This window comes from Propithecus coquereli, unplaced genomic scaffold, assembly GCF_000956105.1.
Source record: "Propithecus coquereli isolate 6110/MARCELLA unplaced genomic scaffold, Pcoq_1.0 Scaffold591, whole genome shotgun sequence".
NCBI lineage: Eukaryota > Metazoa > Chordata > Mammalia > Primates > Indriidae > Propithecus > Propithecus coquereli.
Genome location: NW_012151852.1, coordinates 250,357 through 275,418, shown reverse-complemented (window position 1 = coordinate 275,418; position 25,062 = coordinate 250,357). Strand labels below are relative to the sequence as shown.

Sequence of the window (25,062 nt, the reverse complement as noted above, 5' to 3'; positions counted from 1 at the left end):
CTCTGACCATTAGCTTTTGGGGGTTTTTACACTGGCGGGCATCTATTGTGCTGATTCATGTATAGTGCACGTGTGAGTACTTCCTGCAAGGCAGGTCTGGACTTGACGAATTCCTTAAGCATTTGCTTGTCTGGAAAAGACTTAATTTCTCCATCAAATGTGAAATTTAGTTTTGCAGGATACAAAATTCTAGGTTGGCGGTTGTTTTGGTTAAGAGGCTTGAATATGGGGGCCCACTCCCTCTGGCTTGTAAGGTTTCTGCTGAAAAGTCTGCTGTTATCCTGATGGGTTTTCCCTTGTAGGTCAGTTGTTACTTAAATCTAGCTGCTTGCAGAATTTTCTCTTTCACTTTGACTCTGGCCAGGTTGAATACTGTGTGTCTTGGAGAGGTCCTGTTTGCTATGAATCTTCCCGGAGTTTGATGACCATATTGTGTCTGGATGTCTGCATCTCTAGTGATACTAGAGAAGTTTTCCACAATAATTCCCTCAAATAGATTTTCCATATTTTTAGCACTTTCTTCTTCTCCCTCAGGGATACCTGTAATTCATGTTTGTTCACTTCACATAGTCCCACATCTCTCTAAGTGATTGTTCTTCCCTTGTTCTCGTCTCTGCCTCTTTAAATGATTGGGTTAGCTCCAGCGCCTTCCCTTCAAAGCTCTGAGATTCTTTCTTCTCCTTGGTTTAATCTGTTGCTGAAACTTGCTGCTGCATTTTGAAAATACTTGAATTGACTCTTTCATTTCTTTAAGTTCTATTATGTCCTTCTTAATTTTGTCTAGCTCTTTAGTGACTTTTTCATTAATTTCCTGAAATATTTTTGGGGCTTGTTTTTGTTGGTTTTCAACTTTCTCTTCAATTCCATTCATCTTTTTTGCCATCCATATTCTGAGTTCCATTTCTGTCATTTCAACAATTTCCTTGAAGTTGGAGTTCACTGCTGAAGCCCTGTTGTGGTCCCTTGGGGGTACTGATCTGTTTTGATTTTTCATGTTGCCAGGGTTCTTTTGCTGGTTTCTTCTTATCTGAAACTTCTTCTCTCAGTTCTGGGTTAACAGGTTTGCAGGGCTCCTGTTCCTTGCTGGGAACTCTCCAGATAGTTGTAAGATGTTCATGTTGAGAGCTGGATGAGACTCTCTTCACTGAGGTTGGTGCTGTGAGGACTGCTCTACTAAGGGTCTCTCCACGGAGGTAGCCGCAGGAGCTGGATAAGGTTGCCATGGGTTCCCAGGTTTTGGGCATTTGCTCATAGCAGATCACAGTATGCTGGCGGCTTGAGGTTTGGGGGTCCCTGGCGAGGCACTGTACTTTGGAGCAGCTGTTCTAGCCCTGTTAGCCCTGCTCTGGTGGTGGAGGCTCTGGGGTGGAGTCTTGGGCCAGGTGCAGCACTGGAGTCCTAAGGATGGTGTTTTGGGCCTGCTGGGAGTTATGGAGGGACATGGGCAGAGCCTCAGGCTCCAACCTGAGAGCCTCAGAGCTGGGACTGGGGAGGAGCCATAAGCAGAACCTCTGAGCAGGGCCTCTGAGCCAAAAGCAGGGCTGTGCAGATGGCAGGCCATCTGATCTGGAGGGCGGGGTCAGGGCCAAGCAGGTAAGGGCAATCGGGGCTGGAGGGTGGAGTCTGAGCAAGGAAGCAGCAGGCTGCTCCGCTGGCACTGGGGTCATGTGAATGCCAAGTCAGGTGGGCTGAGGTTGGCTCCAGTAGCCCAGGGACCACAGGGCTCTCCATGCTCCTCTCCAGGCCTGCCTAAGTGGCCTCCCAGCGCCTCTCAGTCAGAGCCCACTGCACCCCAGCGTGAGAGCCTCGGAGCCAGGACTAGGGTGGAGCTGGAAGCAATGCTTCTGAGCAGGGCCTCTGAGTTGAAGGCGGGGCAGTGCAGATGTCAGGTGGATCCAACGTGGAGGACAGGGGCAGGGCCAAGCAGGCAGGAGGCAGCTGTGGCCTGGAGGGCAGATTGGAGGCCGAGCAAGCAGCAGGCTTCAATTTCTATGAGTTCTTTCTCTACCTGTTCCTCTTTATAGCATTCTGATCTTATTTCATAGATGCACTATCTTCCTTATTTCTCTGTGTCTCTTAATTTATTGAACACTCCCATCTGCTCTGTCCAGTTTCTCCCTTTTATCTCCAGATGTTTTTTTTAATTATGTGTGTTGATCTGTCTCCATTTTAATGGTGTTTTCCAAATGTCTTTTGAACCTTGGCTGTCCAATCGTATTTGACAGCAAGCCCCAAGAAAGCTGAATGTAAAGTCTTGTGAACAGGCAGGGATTACTGTTGATAGTTCTCAGAATGAGGTTACCAGACCAGAACTTCCAAAGGTCTGTTCACATACAGATCTTTCTTCTTTTGAAAGTAAGTGCCTCCTGGGAGGAATCTATACATTTTCTGGCCGCCAGTATTCTAGGTACAGCCCTTCTCTTCATCCTCCTGTTTTCAATAAAGACCTCTGTTACCCTATTCTTTGCCTGTTACCTCCAAATCCAAGGCCTCCTGGTTCAGTATCCACCCAGCCCATCAGTTTTACTCTAGACTTCAGATGGGCAGATGACATGGCAGTTATCATGGAAAGGGGATCTGGTGGAGTCTACTGCTTCTTGCAAACACTTTCAATCCCCTGGCCTGCTCGTCTTGATGTGCTCCTGCAAGCTGTCTCTGGTCTAGTAAGAGACCACTCATTTACATATGCAAAAGTTCACTGACAACTCTGATCTCTTGTCGTCTCATCCCATTCTCTTTGTTCTTGTGCATGTAAATAATTTTTTATTCTTTTATTGTCATTTTAATGTGAGAAAAACATCTATTTTTCCATTTATTTTCAGCTAAAATTTGGACTATATTCCGTATCTATTAGTGTTTCCAACTCAGTCTAACTTCCTAGCTTCTTGGCAAAAACATAAAATCATAAAACTCAAGCAAGCCCCTTTATTTAATTCCACCTGTAGCTAACAAAAGACCTCTACACTGAACACTATAAAACACTGCTGAGAGAACTTGAAAAACTCAATGAGTGAAGAGCTATACTCTGCTCACACACTGGAAGACTGAATACTGTTAGGATGAGTAGTCTGTAAGTTCATCTACAGATGCCAGGCAAAAGAAATCACAATCCCAAAAGTTTTGTGTGAAAATGATAATCTGATTCTAAAATGTATATAGAAATGCAAATAACCTAAAATAAACAAAGCAATTTTTAAAAACAAGAACTGATATTTATTTTACATGATTTTAAACGTAAAGTAAATCTACACTATAACTTATTATAAATAAGATTTGTAATATTATAAATATTACAAATTTATTATAAAACTACAGTAATTAGGACACCTCGGTACTTGGCAAAAAGGCGCACAGACCAATGGGACAGCACAGAGTCCAGAAAAGGAACCACGCATATGTGGACAATTGATTTTGGGGTGATTTTTATTTTCTTCAATCTGCCTTTATATATTTTTCTTATTTATAATAGAAACAAATATTACCTTTTGTAATGGAAGGGGGACTTTTTTTTTTGCTTTTTGTTTTAAACATGTATTTAACACATGGTTTTAATTTATCAGATTCTAAATGATACAATGGGGAGAAAATCAGTCTGGGTTTAACTTAATCTAAAGAATATTTTCCATTTAAATGTAAAGTCCTAAAGACTATACTTTCAGGGATCACTTGTACAGTTTGTTACTAAATGTAAGGTCCTAGCATGTGTAATACTGGTGAGAAATACTGATGTGATCCAGTTACTTACCCGAGCAATGCAGTAATCCTTGGGATTTTCTTTTTCCAGACCGTATTTCTCTAAAGCCTCAGCCACAGCGAAGTCTGCAGGATCTGTAGTAGACAGCAGGATTGTCTTGTAGGGAATATTTGGTTTTAAACTATCTGCATAAATTCTCAGCGTTCCACCTGAAAAAACATTTTGACATCTTTGAGCACGACTTTATCATACGCCAATAATAGAGATAACTAACATCTACAATCCCTTAAGAAAAGGGCACCTCAGGTCTAGCTGGAACAAGTGCAAAGACAAATGTGCATTTTTTTGAAATGAAAAAAAGAGATTTTTTTCACTTCCTGTTAGATGACATACATTAGCAGTAACTGGTTGATCTAGTGACACTCTGAACTCCTGAACAATCCAGTGAGACAAAGACTGTTTCTGCCCTCTCTTTAAGCCAAGGAGTTTACTGCAATGATGCGCTGATTTCCACTACAGTGGGACGGAGAAAGGACAGCTCTCCAGTTTCTTTACGGTGCTGCTTTCGTCGCCTGCTTTCCCATTCCCTTACCTACACAGCCTCATAGACCTATTTCCCTCGTTTTTCCTACATCCTGATCATCAATCTGAAACTTAAATTAAAACCCCGGGTAAAGTTAAATATTAACCTCACTAAATAAATCCGTTTTTAAAAAGTGAACTAGGAATGAGGAAATCTCGGGTGCTTGAGGCCAAAGATTGTTCGTGGATTTGCCATACAGAACGGCTCTATTTTTGCTTCCAGGCACTACAAACTACAATGTCATTTATAACTACGTACTCGATTGGAAAAAAAATTCGACTAGAGCAGAGCAACTTTGATATTTTTCTTTTTCGCTTGTTTCTTTTTAATGGAAATCTACATATGTTATATTATTGTCACTTGGGGTGTCATATTGGGTGTCATAATCTGCTTTCCTCTTATGGTCCAATATTATTAAGCCCTGAGATCTTAAATCTAGATGAAAGGATACTGAAGAGAAGAAATTAAGATTAGCTCCATGCCCCTCCTACTACAGTGGGGGAAGGATTCTAACTTCTTTAACCCTCAATGTTCTCACCTGAAACTTTTAAAAGAGCTAGATTAGAAGATCTCTATGGATTTCTTGAAGCAAGTTCTAAATTTCCATGACTCCTTCACTCTTTTTAGTTCTAATGCAGTTATTCTGGCTACTGAACATTTGTCATATTCTCTTTTTCAACAAATCTGGCACAAACTGCATTTTGATAACTTGGCTAACGGTAAAATAATGTCGGTTTTTAAAAAAATCAGCTAGTCCACATTGTTATTAGAATGTGGACCTGCTGAGCCAGGCTCTCAGGACATCCCAACCATGTGCCAACTCATACTGTTCTGATGCGGAGGACACAGCAATAAACAGGTCAGTGTTCTCATCTTCACATGACTTACATTCCTTAGTTGGTAGGTAGAATGCAAAGGGAGAAGACTAACAAGAAAACAAATAATTTTAAAATAGGGAAACATATTGTGAAAAATATGAGTACGGTTGTAAGAAAGAAAGTGACCGAGAGCTTCCTAAGCTTGGGTGACCAGACCAGACCTCTCTGAGAAATCAACATCTGAACTGAGACCCGAGGGACGAGACAGAAGCAGCTGTGAGACAATCCAAAGGAAGGGCTTTGTCAGCAGGGGACCAGCAAGTGCTTAAGGCCCAGAGTCAGAATAAGGCTGGCCTGGTCCACAGGACAGTGTAGACAGAGTGAGGGGAAAAGAGGGAGATGAAGTCAGGGTCTGGCTGGGACCAGATCACTCAGGACCTGCCCAGCAATGATCGAGAGTTTGGATTTGATCTAGTTAAAGTGTGGGAGCCATTGAAGGCTGTCAGTTCTGTGTGCATTGAGTGTGTGTGTGTGTGTGTGTGTGTGTGTGTGTGTGAGAGAGAGAGAGAGAGACAGAGAGAGAGAGAGAGAGAGACAGAGAGAGAGAGAGAGGGGGAGTTTGTGAATGTGTACGCATGTGTGAGTGAGTAAGTGTGTGAGGGGGAAGGTGGGCAAAATGCCACTCAAGTTCTACAAAGAAGACCTAGGTGAAGGTGGGGACAGTAGCAACAGAAGAGAGGCCAGTCGAAAGTACATATTCCACTATAACAAGATGCATCCCCTCCTTATGTCATTATACTCTACTTCCAAACAGATTTGAAGTAATTTACAAGAAAAACATGTACAACAGGATGAGTAAACCACTTTGTAAACTGAGTGTTCAACACACAATAGACAACCAAGGAGCAAAAAAGAGCTTCTATTTTGAAAGCTGAAGAGATGAACTTGTATTCTCACCTGGATCTCCACCAAAAAAAATGCAAATGGTCAGACATTTAATTTTTCTAAAACACAATTTACATCAGCTGAATGCCTAGACAAGTACTTTGTGATCCCAAAGTTACAGACCACCGAGCATAAATGATTATTTGGTTGGTCTGAAAAACTGCAAAGACAGTGTTTATCAGAAAATCACTTTAAAAGGATTAATCTACTTTTGAGTGGCACTTCCCCTCAAGGACACATCAACACGACATAGCTATAAAATTCATATTTATGTGGCCAAATGAATTTAGCTATTGGATGAAATTATTTTTATTATCCATTTGAATGTTTCAAAACATCTAACACTATGATTTGGTTTCAGTATAGTTGAGTATTAAGGCATTCTGACACATAAAACAAGCAATAAATGGACACAGTCTAATTTTAAGGGTTTTTAGTTTATAAGCATAAAACCATGGTACTGTCATGGGAGAGATACACACGTCAACTAAGGAGGGAGAGAGAAGAGAAGCGAACATTTTTAAGTTCCTATTATGTACTAAAATCTATCTGAATAAATTAATGTCTCAGTTCCAAGATTACGGTATGGGTTATTGTCCCGCCTCGAAGATGAAGAAACTGAGGCCCACAGTTTGCACCCCTAGTTGTAGGTTCCAACTGAATGCTAAGCTCAGGTCCATGTTCTTCCAAACATCATGTGCCCTGTTGCTCCCAAGAGTGTGCACTAAGAAACCGAGGTAGAAGAAGGATCAACTCCCTAAAAATTCTCTTACAATTTTGTTAATGTATAATATTACTCAGTGTGAAATAAACATATAATCATCAGTAGTAGAATATTTGTGCCACAAATCAATTAACTGAGCCACACAAGACATTTTTGGGACAACTATATTTTGAAGACATCACAAAGTGAATATACCTGAGTGTCAAAGATACTTTACAAAGTCCAGGGACAAAACCTGTTGTGAGTTATGACGCCTGAACCGCTGTGAAGTGAGGTTAACAGCACAAGTAAGGAGGACAAGTAAGCTACGTCATCAGAGCTTGGCGAACGAGACAGAAAAACAATAGCCTCAGCTGCCACTCTCAGAAAAGTGGTACCCACAAGTGCCCATGTCCACCCAGCCCACAACCTAATAGCTAATAGCTACAGTAGGCTATAAGGATATATTTTTCTGAGCATTTTATTTATTAAAACGAAAACCTTGAGGGAACGCAATACTTTGGGTTTCCTTAGTATTAACCATAAATAGGTATTTTGCTAATAATATTTAGTTTTTACAGTTTCCTGAGGTTCCACATACAGAAAAATATTCCTTCTGCCCCCAACCACCCCTTCAACAGACAAACTCTACTCAAAGTTCTGCTATTTCTCCTCCTAATTCTTTGGGGTCTTTTCCTGTTTTCTTTGCTGACTCCTTTCAACAACAGCCTTGCATCAAGTTTTTATGTGACCTGTACACTTTCTATCCAACAAACATCACCCGCGCCTCTGACTCTACCTCCCCACCACACACGTACTCCAACCCTCACTCCCTCACCATTCACCACCAGAGCAGTGCTCCAGTCACTGAACCCCCAGCTCGGAAGACAGCCCACATCCTGCCAGCATCTCCTATGGCACACACAAACAAAACTGTCTTCCACCCCAGATGTTCTTCCATTCCACAGTCCATCGACATCTGCCTACTAATTAAAGACAGGGGTGTCGTCCTGAATGCCTCCATCCTCAGTGAAATCCAGTCTGTGACCACTTCCCGACAAGTCTACCCTTTACATTTCTTCAGTCCTTTCTTCTTTACAGCCCCACTGTCAGTGACAGAGCTCACAGGCCCCTCCCGTAACTGCACTACCGTGGGCAATGCAGTACTTTCGATGGGCATGCATGCTTCGAATCACAGTTCCCTCAAATCAACCTTCCGCTTTGCTTCCATAGTAATCTCTCCAGATAGGAAGCTTTGGCTAAATTGAAAGCTTTCTAAATCCACAGCTTAAAACTCTTCAAGCAGCTTGTTAACAAAGCACATCAAATTCTTCCACTGAAGTACCCCCAATGGCAATGGAAAATAAATATGAGTATTGAGGGCACAGGCTAAGTGACCTGCAAAAAACTTCCTATTTCAACCTAAAGATACATATAAATGTTGCATTCTAATCCACATTAAAACATTTCTCATCATAAAAATATGTTTTAATTTACTGACAAAAACTGATACTCTAAGCTAGCTATCTTTATTGTGACTCACATATCTCCAGCCCATGCCTGAATATTCCTTGAGGGAACCATGGGTTCATCCTCAGAAATTCCTTCCAGTAAGAATGTCAAACTCCCTCCCAGGGCACACAACGTGCTGTTAGGTCTGGTATGTGGTTAGCATATGTCGGTATTTTTGAGTGTTCCTTTTGTCCTTTTTAAGACTTTTACTACTTTTCTTTTTCCTCTTTATATTTTCTCTCCTTCTCCTTATTTTCTTTATCCACTTTTTGTTTGGGGGGCATGTATTTATAAATGACTTCAAATCCTTGACAGAACAAGACAGAATACATATAAACAAATAATCATTTGGGTCTCAAAAATACTACTAGAATATTTATGGAACCCAGAAGTCCCTCACCTAGCTATTTTATATCACCAACACTCAAGTCTTGTGAAGTATATAATTAAGACTTAGTGATCACGTGCTAAATATGCATATAATGTTTAGGTGGCCAACTTGCATCACAGCCAGAGGCTGTCTGGAACGTGTTACACAGAAACACGCTCAGAACAAATGGAATTCTCAGCAGTTTCTGCAATGGGGCAGAATCCAGCGACCGTGCACTGTGTTGTGTAAGTCTTATTTGGATCCCTTCTCAAATAGAAGATTTATTTGAGGCAATCAGGAACATTTAAACAATAACTAGGTATTTGATAATATTAAGAAATCATTGTCAATTCTTTTATATGTGATAACAGCACTGTTGGTTATGTTTTGCTTTGGTTTTTTTTTCTTTTTTTCTTTTAAAGAATCCTTAACCTTTAGGAAAATATACCAAAGTATTTATAGTTGAAATCATGAGAAGTTTGGGATTTGCTTCACAATAATAGTTTGGGAATAAGGCAATGTATGTTGCAGCACAGAAGAAACACAAATTGTTAACTACCAAAATTCAGTGACAGGTACATGGGGTTCATTACATGTTTTTCACTTGTATATATTTAAAGTTTTATAGAATTTTTTTAAAAAGCTATACTAAGGAAAAATACGTAACATTACAAATATCTCTATATGCACAGAACTCTTCTACATAAGGCAAAACTGATGGTACGTATTTGTTATGAAGAGGTTACATCCCCCCATTGCTTTAGTTAAGGAAACCTTAAGCATAGATAAAAAGTGTTAAATAACACTCTTTATAACAGATATAGCAGAGAAAAGTAATTTAAAGTTTGTACCTGAATCAGGCCGCCCATCTGAACTCCGAAATTCCTGCATTCTCTTTTCCAATTTCTGTTGCCTCCGTCGTTTCATAACCACTTCAGGATTAGAAATTGTTCGAGTAAAGCTGGTTTCAGGCATGTCTTTGTAGACCTCTGCAGCCAGTCGGGAATTCTCACTGTAAGAAAAAAGAAAAAAAATCAATATTTTAAATTTTTTCTTATTAGAAATGGATATATTATAATCATACAAAGGTCAAAATGGCAGATACTGTTTGGGTACATCTGTCCCCTAGTAGGTCTGTTAGATGCTATTTACCATGTGCTAATTATTAATACTATGTGATAAAGAATATACTTTCTCTCGATACAAACTAATACACTGAACGAAGCAGAAAACTATAATTAAAACTTTATGGTGAGTTTATTAATAGAGCTAAAAATGTATGGATTATAACATTTCAGTAATTTTCGCCAGTGTTATTCTGCAACAGACCAAATGAGTGATATTCCACTATAACATTCCAATCACAAGAAAGGAGGATTAATTATTCTTTAATAAAAACCTGTCTTAAAATTACAGCAAATCTTGAAGAACCAAAATTAATTAAATAGGATGATTTTTTAACACTTAATGATTTACCAACATTCACTTTCATGAACTTAAACTTTCAAAAGGAAATTGCTCCAACAGTTTCTGTGAAGGAGTCAAATGTATAGAATGATGAAAGGAAAACAATATTAGGTAAGATGGAAAAACTGATTTACTTGATTAAATTTTGATTAATATACTTTAAAGATTTAATTTTTAATTATGTAAATAATTTAATTAAAAATAAGACAAGCTTATAATCAATCAAGCTAGCAACATAACTCATTTTAAGTAGTTCATTTTCTAAATCAAATAATATATCACCCCATAAACTAAGACGATGAATAGAGCAAGCCATAAAGCATGTTTTAAACCCTCCTTTGATTATTTTTCATTTATGAGCAATATATCTATGCAAGTTGCATAACTGCATTAAAGCCTTATTATATAATACCAGACTGAAGTGATTACATAGGCATCACTGCCTAGTAGACTAATATCTAAACCCACTTTGATGCAACCCAAAATGGGCTCAAATTCTACTCTAAAGTACACAAAGTCTGTCCAGAAAGTATCCAGCAATGGGATATGAAAAATTGAGACATTTAATGAAGAAGATACAAGATACAAGAAACACTACACAGGACAATGATGCCTTAGTACCCTTCAAAGTAGGCACCTTGGGACTTCACACAATTCTCCCAGCATCTCTTAACCTGATCCATACGTGTTCAACATTCTCAGATGTTCTGCTTGTTGCAGGCCTTCCAGAATGTGGATTCTCAACCATCTCTGTAGCGTTTGTGCAACACTTTTATTTCTGCTGCATTTATTGCATCGCCCTGAAAGCCTTCTGAATCATCTGAATAGTTTCCGAGAAATGTTCAAGCTTAATGTAAAATTTTATGCAGATTCATTGCTCTACTTGCTCAGTCACTTAGAATGTGACGGCCACACACGAGTACACATGCTCATGCAATGGCGTCTAGTGCCCACTGACTGGTACGATGAAGTCATCATTGATCACACATGTGCGTTACAGTCTACTCTCCCTGGCTGCCAGGTTACATTGATGTTGTGCAAAATATTATCATTATATTAACAATGGCTGGATACCTTCTGGACAGCCCTCATACATTTATTCACTGACAAATGGTTAATATCCTTACAATACATACAGAATACTTAGTATCGACTAAAAAATGGGAAAAAGCCACGGAGAGGTCACTGCAACAGAAGAATATATATAGTTAATGAACATATGGAAAGATGCTGCCTTATTAATGATAAAAACTAATTCAATTTATGGAAGACATTATATACTGTGGAGATACACTGTTCTGTGACACCCAGAGTTGCAGGGTGTAAGGGAAGGAGAGGTCTCGTGGGCTGCATAAGAGTAAAGGGCAGTGTGCCAATGGGTTCAGAACATGAGAAAGCATCCAAACCTGTCATCTAGCCATTCTGCTAGAACGCACCCTGAGAAAATCAATCAGATGAATTCCCAAACTCACAGAACAAGGACATTCACTGGAGTATTTACAATACCAAAAAAACTATAAACAAACTTCAAGTTCACCACAAAAAGACCAGTTACGTAAATTATAGAAGAACTGTATGATAGAATACTGCCCAATCACCTAGAATGTTTTTGTGAAATATAAATATTTTTGTAGAAAAATATCAAGTGAAAAGCTCTAGTTCAAAAAGACTGTGATTATACTTCTGTTTAAAACCTCTCTATATAAGCATATGAAGTACATACATTTACACAGAAAAAACAAACTACATTATAGTTCTCTTTGGGCCCATGTGACAATACATGAGTACCCTTTTTGGCAAATCTATATATTATTCTTTCTTTTTTTTTTTTTTTTTTTAAAGAGACAGGGTCTCACTCTGCTGCCCAGTGCCGTGGAACGCAGTAGCACAAGTGTAGCTCACAGCTCACTCTAATCTCCAACCTCCGGGCTCAAGCCATCCTCCCTTGTCAGCCTCCCAAGGTGCTGGAGCTACAGCTGTGAGCCACCATGCCCGGCTTTATGTTCTGACTTTGTAAAACATGTGTATTACTTCAGCACTAGGAAAGTAACACACACAATACTATGGAGTCAATACCGAGGCAACAACAAGCTGCCTGTGAACAAGCGTACGATAACCAAAAGAACTGACAGAACAACTGAAACTGCCAAAGGCGAACTGGGAACTGCACATCAGGGGTCCAGCTCCTCCTACCGTCTCTTTCTGTTACAATGAAAACACAAGATCCCCTGCTCCCTGGGGTCTTCACACAGGTAAGGTCTACCTGCGATGGGGCTGCTGAGACAGAATAAAGAACGGGGATAGGGCTGGAGGGAAGCAGACGTGATGTGAACCTTCAGAGGGAACTCTGCTTTTCTCCTGGCCTTGCTAACCTCTGACTAGGTTCTGAGGGCACCACCGCTGCCTCAGGGACCAAAATCACAGAAATGAGAAGAAAGGACCAACTGAAGGTGAAGAGAAGAAACAATAATGTTAACTAGGTTTGCTTATTTAAGATTTGCAAGACTGTGGGTGCAGAGATTTTTCTCAAGCACAGCAAGACAGGCTTTGTCAGCAATGAACCTTGCTTAGGTAAGATACTCTATTCTCCCTCAACACAGAAGAACCAGAAGCATACCACGTAAGGTTCTTGACTGATACTCATCTTTTTCATAATTTATCTGGTAATTTAACAAACTTGCTGCAGTAAAAACATCTGGTTTAGAGTATAAAGAAATAATTCCACAATTAACTTACATGTCATCCCCTTGGAAAGGTCTGTCATCTTTATCAGATGCCTGCCGCAATGCCTCTTTTTCTCTCTTCTTTTTTTCCTTCTTTTCTTTCTTTGAAAGCGTTCTCTTGAAATTTTGGATAACACCTTCTTTTTCTTGTTTTTCGGGTCCATTACTTTGAGCCTTCTGATAAAAGTAATATTATCACCATGGGACTCCTACACAGAATCACTTAAAGCTACCTATGGCTTAGCTAAGTTCACCTCACACAGCCAAAAAAACAAAGCTACTGGAACAGGAAAACCTCTGGAGTGATGGAAATGTTCTTTATCTTGATTGGGCTGACAGTTACACAGGTGTATTTACCAAAACTAACTAAATTACAGTTACTCAAGATCTGTGCATTTCAGCATAAATTTTATTTCAATTAAAACAAGGAAGCAAACAAAAAGCCAAAGCCAGTAAGAAAACTCCAAATAATTTACATAAAGTAACTTTAGTAACAGGAACCTAATGAAATTATGGAACTAAAGAGTTTAAATCATTATCTACTTTACAAAAGTTTTTTTTTTTTAACTTCAAAGGAAATGTTAAGAGTAGCCATAATATATTGGCTTTTATGAAGCAGTCATAAGTATTGTTTTTGCATAAAAATTTCTAACTTCTTTTCCAGATCTTATTTATTTGCTTGCTTATTAATTTGTATTTGAATCCACAATCATGGCCTGCTTGCAATGACAGAGATACATTGTTTTTTATGTATAATTTAATAAGAAAATATTAAGAAAAAAAAGAAAAAGAATAACTATTGTAGTGGGAAAGAAAACTGCTTCCTGTGTTGTAAGTTAAGGGAGCAAGAGCATTAACATCCCAGTTGCACGCATAGGTGTTCACAGCACTACATGGGCCCTGAGAAGAGCTCCAGTCCATGCCAATGAGGCTCTGTGGTCCACAGCAAAGCACGCAGAACAAAATAACATCAGCTGAAACTGTGGTGCAGAAATGAAATACAATATGGATAGCAAAACAGTGGACAGCCATTCTTACTTTGTTGTATTTGCTGCAAATGCAGCAAGTCACTAGAGCACAGCAACGAGCAAGGTCAAGAATATATTTTGTATACACATCCAGGACTCTCTAACATGGAACACTGACATCATACAAAATGAAAATTTTCTCCTGCTAAAAGTGAATAATGGTAGACTTTACCCCATATTTTGGGGAAAAAAATTAAATAGAAGTTTTTCTCAAAATATCCTTAACCTTTGCACATTTGCTATCATTTGTCAATACTGAATTCTTGTGTAAGATGCTACCTGATGTAGCACAGAACTATATAGGTATTTTGAAGTTATACTAATATTTCATAGTATTTCACAAAATAAGAATAGCAGCACAGGAATTCCTGATATCCTACCACTTGAGAAACTTTTAGAACCATTTTATTACATCATCCAAAGAAACTCAAGAAAGTTTACTGATTCCTAACCTTGTATATGTAACATGAGTAGGTTTTAAATGTACCTTATTAAGCACCTAAAAGTGTACACAAAAATAGGTTATCATAGTTTTATTCTCCCTTTTGATTATTATTAGAACAATTTTCATTATAAAATTTGGAGAAAAAACTGGAGCTGATTACTTGATCATTAAAACTCTCAGTAACAAAAGCATACATAACTCTTCTTTGAAAAGTGAGAAGCAGTATCTGGAATTACTGGGCGAAATAAAGGATAAAGCAGGGAGCAAAGGGTTACTTTTGAATTACTTTCTGGGAGAAGGATAAAAGAGTTCAGGAAGAGAAGCAAAAAGGAGAAGGAGCTCTAGTAACAAGACATCAACCTCCTATCTATCAGTCAGACCTGACCCAGGACCAAGGTCGGTTCCTACCTTAGGAGGGAGGGCATCGTTCTCATTCTTAAGAACAAACCTGCCCTCCCGATCATCTTTGTTCCAATTCAATTGCACAACTAGAGGTTTCTCATCTATATCCAATCTTCTTTCTTCTTCAAAACATGAAATGAGAAAAAGAATGAGCCATGGTCATTTAATGGCAGTAGCTAATTAGCACTTTGACATACATTTAATTTTATAGACATAAAGTACTTTATTACCCCAAGTACCTAATACAGATTGAAATGTATTGTTCAAAATGTTAAATCAAAGTATAAATTAATAATATTTTTTTGCTACTGTATATCTATTACCATGTATCCAGTGATAGACACTGCCTGGGGCAATTCCTTCATTTAGTTCTAATTGGGAAAATAAGACAAATATATGTGAACTAGTAAAAAAAAAGGTATACATGGTATTGTTATAAGTCTATTTCTGTAAATCAAATTATCTCATATACAACTGGAAAATAAGGGACAATGTTAATATAACACTGATTCATATGAGATTTTTCTCATCACATTAATGTCATCCTCTACAAAGCAATGGCAACAGCCCGCCATCAGCCTTAGGAGTGACTACTGCACTAGTCTTCCTGTCTCTGTGCACCTGGTCCTTGTCTCCAAACTTGCCAACTTCAACCTACCCATCCCCTTCCACCATAAAGCTGCCACCACTTCTCTTATGCAAAGTATACTAAATGTGGTGTATTATTAGGTTATTGTGATTATCTTTCAAATTTTTTTTTAGAGGAATTTTTGTGAAACCATGGATAAGTCAAAAACTTGTGTTACTTCTGAATATGAGTTCCGTCATGGAACAAAATGCTGCGCAGACAGCTTCAAATATCAACAAAGTGTTTGGGAAGGGTGTGGCTAATGAATGCATAGTACAATGATGGTTTTGAAAAGTTCCATTCTGGTGATTTTAATCTTGAAAATGAGCCACATGGGTGACTTGAGACTAAAGTGGATAATGATGAGCAGAAAGCTGTAGCGGAAGCGAATCCATCTCAACCTATGCATGAATTAGCAGCAAGTTTGACGTTACTATTCCAATAACATGGGACCATTTGAAACAAATTGTCAAGGTAAAGAAGCTGAGTAGATGGTTCCGCATGAATTAAATGAGCATCGGAAGAAAAATCGTCTTGAAGCTTGCTTTTTTTGTTGCCATGACATAAAGATGAACCATTTCTACACCGTATTGTTACATGTGATGAAAATGGATTCTTTTTGACAACTGCAAGCATTCTTCGATAACAATGAAGTGCTGAAATACAGTCCAAAACCAAATACTCATCACAAAAGGCTAATGGTGTCTGTTTGGTGGTCCAGTGCTGGTATTATCCACTACACCTTCATGAAACCTGGTCAATCGATTACAGTGGATGTCTACCTCAACCAACTGAATGACATGATGAGGATGCTTGCAATTAAGCAGCCGAGATTGGTCAATAGAAACAGACCAATCCTCTTGCGAGACAATGCTGCTCAACCACATGTCACACAAACAACACTGCTCAAACTACAGAGGCTGGACTTGGAAACTTTCTGTCATCCACTGTATTCACCAGACCTTGCACCAACTGACTACCGCTTCTTTCAGGCTTTGGACCACTTCTTGCAAGGAAAATGCAATTCTCAACAAGCTGTGAAAAACACCTTTCGGGATTTCATTGTCACTTGCTCTCCAGACTTCTCTGCTGCTGGCATAAACAAGTTACCATTAGGATGGCTAAACTGTGTCGATGGTTTAGGTACATACTTGGATGAATTGTACTGTTTCTTATTTGACACATATATAATAAACTAAACTTTTCATTCTAAATCAGACATTTCATATTTACTGACCTAATACTTCTTTCATTATTAGAAACATAACAAATCTCCCAGGCACAACGATCAGGAACATGGCACCCCCCGAGGGTATCCCTAAGAGCCTCACGCAGCCTGACCACCTACTAGAGGCCTACACTTGGCTGGAGGTTGGGGGGAGAAGTCACTGAAGAATGCACCTGCTGCTTCCGGTTGAGACACTCATTTCCAGGTGGAGAAGGCCAAAGGAGCAGGAGCTGGGTACAGCTGAGGCTGCAAGCCCTACACCCAAGTCAGGCAACAACCCCAGGTACCATCCTCATCCTTCAAAGAAACTCATTCCCTATGCTATCACTTGTAACTTGTGTTTGAGTCATTATCACTAACTCAAACAGGTTTTGAGTGACCTACCCAAATCTTTCTCTTAAAATCTCTACCTTTTAGTAAAAAATCTGGCAGAATGTAAGATTTTTCAGGAATGCCTATTTCAGAAACACCTGTTCAGAGAGGGGTACCTCTCTGAACATTAGTAACACAAGACCCATAACTTTCAGGGTTGAGTAAACAAGTAAAACTCATCATAAAATGAAAATATTCAGCAATGCACTGACCACTTATAAAGCCCATTCCCTACCCAAACATCACTCCCCACGGCCCAGCCTTGCCCACTGCCCAGCAACCTGGTCAGTCAGTCACCACCACCCCACGGTCAAAACGCACGTGACGGTGCACCGTCATTCAAACTAACCGCAAAGTGAAATTTCACACCTTGCAGAAAGAATGCGCCATGCTGATGTGAGTGACATTACAGACTGCATCAGGCACAAACTCAGCCCGTGATAAATGAAGATCAGGCTGCGAGAGCAATGAATAACCAAAGAGACAGCTGACAAGGATGATGATAACACAGGCTCCTTGTGGGAGAAAGTTCTGATTTTCCAAGGATTGGGAAGAGTTCTGAGGAACGTTCAGCTCAAGTCCTGAACCCACGCCACTCTTCACAACCATTCCCAACAGTCACACAGAAAGTCAAAAAGACAGCCTGCCAGTAAGTCTGTGCTTGGTCAGTTAGTCCATACTTGAAACTATCACTGTTAAATATGAGATAGACTTCATTTTTCAAACAAAGGGCTCTATCAAACATTTTTCATCACTATTTACTAGGAAATTTGACCCAGTTTTAAGTGTGTTTATTTTAAGGGGCCTATTACAGCTACTAAGTATCTTTGTATAACAGGACTCTGCTGTATTAGTAATAACATACTACAATCAACACTATGTGAGGCAGTACAAACGAAGGAGCACTCTGGAGTTAGGTTATTCAATGAAAAGATGGCCAAAGAATTTATGACCAGGCTAGACTTAAAGGAAAGGATATAGGTTGTTGCAGAAAACTGTCAGAAAGGCAGAAGGAAAAGCATCATCAGGGCATGAGGTATCTTACTATAGCCTCATGCAGGGGATGACAACTGTCTAATTTGATAAAGCATTGGTGCTATGCCAAAAACTTAAATTTTAAATGAGCAATAGTTTTACCCTCAAACAAAAAAATGACACCACAATGATGATGATGAGGATGAGACTGATATTACTACTGCTAAAAATGTTGACAAAGACTGTTCAGGTAATTGTATGCAGGATATGCTACGGTGAGGCTGGTGAAAAGAATTATTGTGTAAAGAAAGAGTCAACAGGAAGAATTTAAAAGATAAATAGACATAAAAAGGCTTTTAGTAAATATCATATATAAAGTAATGCTAACTATCAGAATATAAGAATAACAAATTTTAAATATTTTATCAGCTGAAAGTGAGAAATGAAAATCAAAATTAACAAATTAGAGCTAGAGCAATAAGTATGAACTCCTGCCACAAACTAAAATTACCACGTTGTTTTTGTTGCAAATTTTACACTAGATCAAAATACTTCATAGAGTAACTTTTAGAGAACTAACATTATGTCTAAATCATAAAAGTAAAACAAGAAGAAGGGTGATATATTCTAAAAGCATGTGACTAACCACTGTATGTAAATAGCTTACTCTGGGTCCTACTGTACCTTTATACATTTAAGATATCTTCTGCCTTAGCGGTTTCGTTCATTTTTTTTAAAGTAGCATAATCTTTTTTGTATATTTCCAATTGAATATAAGAAATCCAATTCACATAAAGAATCCTACTATATAAAAATGATGAAAGCAGAGTTTCCCTGGTGGTTGAAGCAGGGTTGGGGCCCAGGCTACAGCCCACTAGGGCTGCAGTATGCAAACACAACAAGGAGATCACGGGCACTGACATGTATTTAAATTTTCAAGGGAAACAAGATGCATCTGCCAGAGCCCAAGGGAGCTCCTGGTTCAGGTGGCTCCTAGTCCACAGTAGACTGTGCAGCATTCCTGTCTGTCACATCTGCACAAAGCAAGGTTTTCCACAGTGCTGTAATAAACAGCAAGCACAGTCCAAAAATCAATATGGATGAGAAAATGAGGGCTCTCTGGGTCTGAGAAGCTCAGCAAGGCCCAAGAGGCGCACCTGTCCCATCAAGGAGTAGTTGTGATTAAGAATAAAATGAAAATTTTAGTTTTCCTTTCATTTTATGTGTACTATTTTTTCAAGTTATCTGTAAGATTATCAGTTGTTAAACACTTACTAACCTGTCTAACTACTTAATAAAAAAGCTGCTATATATTTCCTTTGGCCTAGTGGTGCCATTAAAAACTTACCGAGACACTAAGGGTTCCGTGACCCAAAAAAGATCGAGAATTGGCATGCTAGGGTTTTCCTCATACCCAAGGCACAGGTGAAAAAAAAACCATTGCTCTAAGCAAAACAGTGTGGAAGAGCATGTGAGTGGGTGGGGAGGACACCATTTCCTTTTTCTTTAAACATGTTTGTTTTCACCCCTTACAAATAGCATATTTTGCCTTTTAATTAAAACCAAATTCAATAAAGAAAATTTAAGGAAAGAAAGTTCTTTAAAAAATATCAAATTCATCTGATTTTTGGCTCACAAATTACAACCTTACATAATATTCCAAAGACTTCTCTTGATAGTATTTAATCAGCCAAACAGCACACATAAAACAAGGGGCGGACGTGACAGTGATTTTCTTCTTCTTTATAACCTACTGACAAAGACTCTAAGGTAAAGGAAATACTCAGCCTCAGAAAAATCATCCCAAATTGAGAACACCCTCTATTGCCAAATTTAGTCTTGGTATTATTTATGAAGGTGATACCCTTATAACCTTAAAAAAAGTAGGGGAAAAAAAGTGGCATGCCTTACATACTACCTGGGGAAAAAAATGTTTAGTCACACCTGAAAATCCCACACATAACAAACACGTTAGTCAAATTTCAAATATACAAGGACATCTGCACTTCTGAAGTAAATAAAAATAATGTTCAAAAAGGTTTGTGGACAGAACTTAAGGGGTATTCAAATTGGGTTTGTGTTGTATGTCATCCTTTATTTGCTGCAATAATTGGAATTTGCATTTTTTGCAGGTTATTAAACATTTCCAAAGCACCCACAAAAAATTTTATAAATTTCTACATTTCTAATCAGTCAACTTAAGCTGCCATTTGGTAAAGCTATATGTATCTTCTGAAATTTCTAATGTTAATACATGGAAAAATTACTCAATACATAAGGTTTCCTCAAGATGCCCTAATTATTCCCAAAGAATAATGCCAGTGTACTCTTTCAGAATGCAAAAATGTATTAAATACCAAGACTGATGATTCATACCTATGTAATATTAAACTGGGTTACAATTAATTATATTATAATCGTAACATTAAAACTTATACATAAGAGTTACACAAAAACATTCTCAAAAAGTAGGGAACATACAACACCATCCGTGTATGTGACACCCCGATATGTCAGATACTTTTAATTATGAAATCTCATGCTACGTATCTTTGGAGAGATAAGCATATGTAAAATTAATATAATCATTCTAACTTCTAGCAAATATATGTGCCAGTGACTTATAAGAACACTTTCTAGACATAAAAAAGTTTTACCAGCCTGCTAACTATCCCCCTAGCCCCTCCAAAAAAAGAAAGAGGGAGATGAGAAGTAAACCAGTGATGACATGATGAAAATGCCCCTGGACAAGCTGTCTCGTCACAGATCAGTCAGACCCCTGCCAAACCCTGCCTGTATACACTGACCTCCGCTGACATGCACTTCATAGAGGGAATACTTGGGAGAGGACAGCATTCGCATGTCAGGTCGGAATTTCTCTGCGAGAGTTTCAATTACATCTTGGGTAGTGGCAGTACTAGAGACCCGAATACATTTTGTTGCAAAGTTTCCAGCAGCTTTATCTTGAAAATAGAATCTCATCACTCCATGGAACTCCAAATCCTGAAAGAAAACAAAATGATACATTTTTGGAAAAACATTCTAAAGAGATTTACTTTTTCTAAAAATAGTAAATGAAAAAGGCTATTCATCACTTTTTAAAAAATGTTTTTTTATTATAAACATCTGAGGCACAAACTAAGATATAGGTTTTTAGTCGTCCAGTTTCATCTGTGACACTGGACAAGTTACTTACAATTTCTCTTTACCTTACTTGTCTCACATATGAAAGAAATAGCGGCTGTAAGTAGCTCAACTTACCAACAGACGACATCTACCGAGTCCTCGGCAAATGCTAGGCAGGTACACCATGACGTGCATTATTTGATTATGTCTTTATAACAGTGCTTATGTCTTTATAACAGTGCAGTTAAATAGATACTATTATTAAGCCCTATTTCAAGATCTGGTCATCCAAACTCAGAGAGTACCTTACTCAAGGTGGTATGCGGCAGATCCAGAATGAAAGCCCAGATCCACTGGACTCCAGGGTCCACGCCTATACTGCCCCTGAGATCCATCCAGCTCTGAGATTTCTAAAGTCTAAATGAACACAGTCTGTTAAAAGTGAGGGGGAAATGTTAGCCCCCCAATCCCACCATAAATGTAAATAAATGAAAACACTTAATTTTTGCAAAATATAATTGTAATTAATTTTCAATATGAACTACTCGCCCCAAATCAATGAATGAAATTTAGACTTTGAAGCACGCTTGAATTCCAACCACAGGTGATCCCTCCACGCAGTTCCTGCTGTAAGGTAGGCTGAAGTCCACAGCTGTGGATGCCCTCTCCCATTATTTCCTCCTACACAGAAAAAGCACAATTCCCAACAAAATTCCAAAGAATATTTTAATTCCTAGGTCACTTTCACTGCCTCAAGCAGGATTTAAGATTTGGTTGTTCAAGTGGAGCCATCCTCAATTCTTCTTTCTCTCACCTTGCACCTCTAACCCATCAAAATACATCCAGAATCCAGCGAAATCCTGTTAAAACCCAACTGGAACATACCAGTCCGCAGCTTCACACTCTGCAATGGCTTTCCTCTCCCAGAAGTCAAATCATGACTGTGACGCTCAAAGTCACTCACATGTAAGCCTTTCTTTACCTTTCCTCAACCCACCAGCCTTCTCTTTTCTAATAATTATGAACTAAGAAGTATTTACTTGAGGAAAAATAGGGGAAATGGGATACAGGTTGAGTATCCCTTATCCAAAATGCTTAGGACCAGAAGTGTTTCAGATTGCAAATATTTTCAGATACTGGAATATGTGCATTACATACTTCAGCATACCCACCCTGAAAATCTGAAATCCAAAATGTTCCCATGAGCATTTCCTTTGGGCATCATGTCGGCACTCAAGAAGGTTTAGATGTTGGAGCATTTCATATTTCAGATTTTCAGGTTAGGAATATCCAACCTGTATTAGAATATGGTTAACAACTGTATGAATTAAAACAGAAAATGAGACAATAATGCACATCTCTAGCCCTGAAGCTTTACTGGGCTTGCCCATACTGTCCTACAAGGCAGTATGACCTTCCCACTCTCTGCTATGGCAGGGAAAAATACAAAATAAAGGAGCAAGTATATCTGAAAACAAGACTGAGCCATAGCTTCTGGAGTAAAGGAGGGCCATGGCTGTGGGTGAGACGTGAGAGAGCTTAAGGAGTTAGCAAAATGGGAGCTGTCTTAGCAGGAGTCCTGCTTGGGTCTCTCGGAAATTATATAAAAGGCCTCTTAATCTGCTCTGGGTCAAGTGGCAAATTCAAGCAATCCTTTTTAAATGTTGGGCTAATGACTCTTAAAATCTTTATAACTAAAAATGCATGTGAAAGATGCTCATGAACTCTGTGAATGAGAATTAGTCGCTATTAGTAACAGCCAGTGCTCACGCACTCCATGCCAAGCACTGTGCTAAACACCTTCCACGCACTGTCTCCCAGTTCTCCTTAACCCCCCTTCTCCCTGTGTCCGCTGGATGCACCCCTCTGTCATCATTCACGAATCCTCCACTTCAGGCCCCACTCTTTCCTGTCCACTACTTCTTCCAAGGGTTCGTAAAATAACTTTAGAAAACAAAAATTACTATGTAAACTTACTTGTATAAATTTACATTTTTATCATGGGAGCCATATTTTTATCCCATGATTCTGATACTTTCCTACTGCCACCCTGAAACCATCTTTATAACTGAAAGTCTCAAATATCAATAGGCGAAACCATCTTTATAACTGAAAGTCTCAAATATCAATAGGCAAAACCATCCCTGGCTCCTCCAAAAACACACCCTTACAGAAGTTAAAACAAAAAAGCAAATTAATCTCCATGGTACTCAAACATTTTGCTAACAAAGTAGATTTATATCATTTGTGACAATAATAAAAAAGGCTAGGTGTATTGAAGGATCCCAAAAAACACGAAAGCACCAGTTTCCCTGATAATTGTCAACAAGTAATTCCAAACTACCAGATATTAAAGAACCAAAGAAAAACAGAAGCATCATCTGTGGCTGGCAAACGTGGGAGAGAATGCCCAGTAACAGCAAAAAACACAAAGGAAAGAATCCAGAATGACTTAATAAAGAAATAGTCTACTTAATCATCTTCATGAAAATTCCTTACATATTAAATTACTACCTTTTATAGTGAAAAGATGAAATTGCAAACATAAAATCTCCATTACTAATGTGGCCCAGCTATTTACATTACAGAAAAGGGAAAGGGAAGAAAAGAAACCCAAAGGAGTAAGGAGGTACCAGTGTCTTCACCAAGCAGTAGCATTCCTGTCTACAGAAAAACAACAGTATCCTGCTGATGTTTTTAAAGATACAATGCTGCAGGTTCTACCAAGCCTAAATAAAGTAGCCTATTAAAAACTACCTTTGATTCAATTTCATTTGCACCACAAAGGTGTTAATAAGTAATTTACTTTGACACACAGGAATACTTGAGTGTACCTATTACCAGCATATCCCCTTAATAAATTAATCGATCAACATTCTGCTCAATTATTTAGCCAGTCATAAGTTTGGCTGGTGTGACTAAGTCCACAGAATCTTATCAAACCTAAGAAAGACTGAAAACCAAGTTCCTGAACCTGAAAATTGGGTGTGTAGTGACCAAACTAACAAGCAATAACAATTGTTATAATTAACATATATGATGGACCAGGTACTAAGAGTTACACACTTAACTCCCCAAACTAAGAGTTAGGTACTATTATCATCACCACTAAACAGAAAAGAAAAAGGGGGGAGGGGGGAGGAAAGGGACAGGGACAGGAGGTCCAAAAAGGTGCAGTCCACAGCCACAACTGGGCCTACATCACTGTGCTCTCCCCCGCAACAGGCACTTTGTCAGCTAAAGGGAGTTTGATACTAATTATTTTTCTCTGACCGTACAACACGTCCTAGAGGAGAAACTGAATGAACGAATGAGAGAAAGAAGTCTTAGGCTCAGAGGCTAGTGACCTGCCTAGACACACTATTCGAACACAGATATTCTTCCTGCTCACACTGGGCTCCAAGGCAGCTCACACCCCACACACTGCCTGATCAAGGTCCTCGACCGTATCTACACGCATGTCCACCACACAGTGCCGTGCAAAACCTGGGGGCTGCAGCAGGACATAAACAGGTTCACATTTCACTTGACAGGTGTATCCTTAAGTGAGTTATGTAAGGTCTATGTAAACTCAAACTTACTCACTTATAAAACAAAAATAAGCTTGTTCTAAGCATTAGACAAAATACATAAAGCAACTAGCACGCTACCTGGCACACAGGTAAGTGCTTAAGGATTAGACATTTTCTTCCTTTACAACTTCTCCCACAAGAATAGCTTTTCTGGGACAAGGAAACCTCTTTTATTCATTATTCTAGGTCCTCACCCTCGACCCAATGCAATGCTTTGCACGTAACAATAAAAACAAATTTGAATCTTAATGTCCAATGACAAGATCCAATTCTTCCAGCTGCGGCTGGTTGTTCTCAATTGATAAGAACCCTGAAAAACAAAACTTTAAATTCCTAATAGGCCAAGCATGGTGGCTCACGCTTGTAATCCTAGTACTCTGGGAGGCAGAAGCAGGGAGATTGCCTGAGCGCAGGAGTTTGAGGTTGCTATGAGCGAGGCTGACACCACTGCACTCTAGCCTGGACGACAGA

General features: G+C 38.9%; 1 protein-coding gene across 1 annotated transcript in view; it reads right to left on the bottom strand.

Annotated features, from left to right (window-relative positions):
• MLLT4 (myeloid/lymphoid or mixed-lineage leukemia (trithorax homolog, Drosophila); translocated to, 4) overlaps positions 1-20,897 on the bottom strand; it is a 119,862-nt gene extending 98,965 nt beyond the window's left edge. The window contains exons 1-5 of the mRNA XM_012658958.1: positions 20,701-20,897; positions 14,697-14,812; positions 12,829-12,992; positions 9,477-9,637; positions 3,742-3,903 (exon numbers count right to left, since the gene is read on the bottom strand). Of these exons, the coding sequence (XP_012514412.1) occupies positions 3,742-3,903; positions 9,477-9,637; positions 12,829-12,992; positions 14,697-14,812; positions 20,701-20,875 (778 nt within the window). The 5' untranslated portion in view covers positions 20,876-20,897. The remainder of the gene's footprint in view (positions 1-3,741; positions 3,904-9,476; positions 9,638-12,828; positions 12,993-14,696; positions 14,813-20,700) is intronic.
• Positions 20,898-25,062: the final 4,165 nt, after the last annotated feature.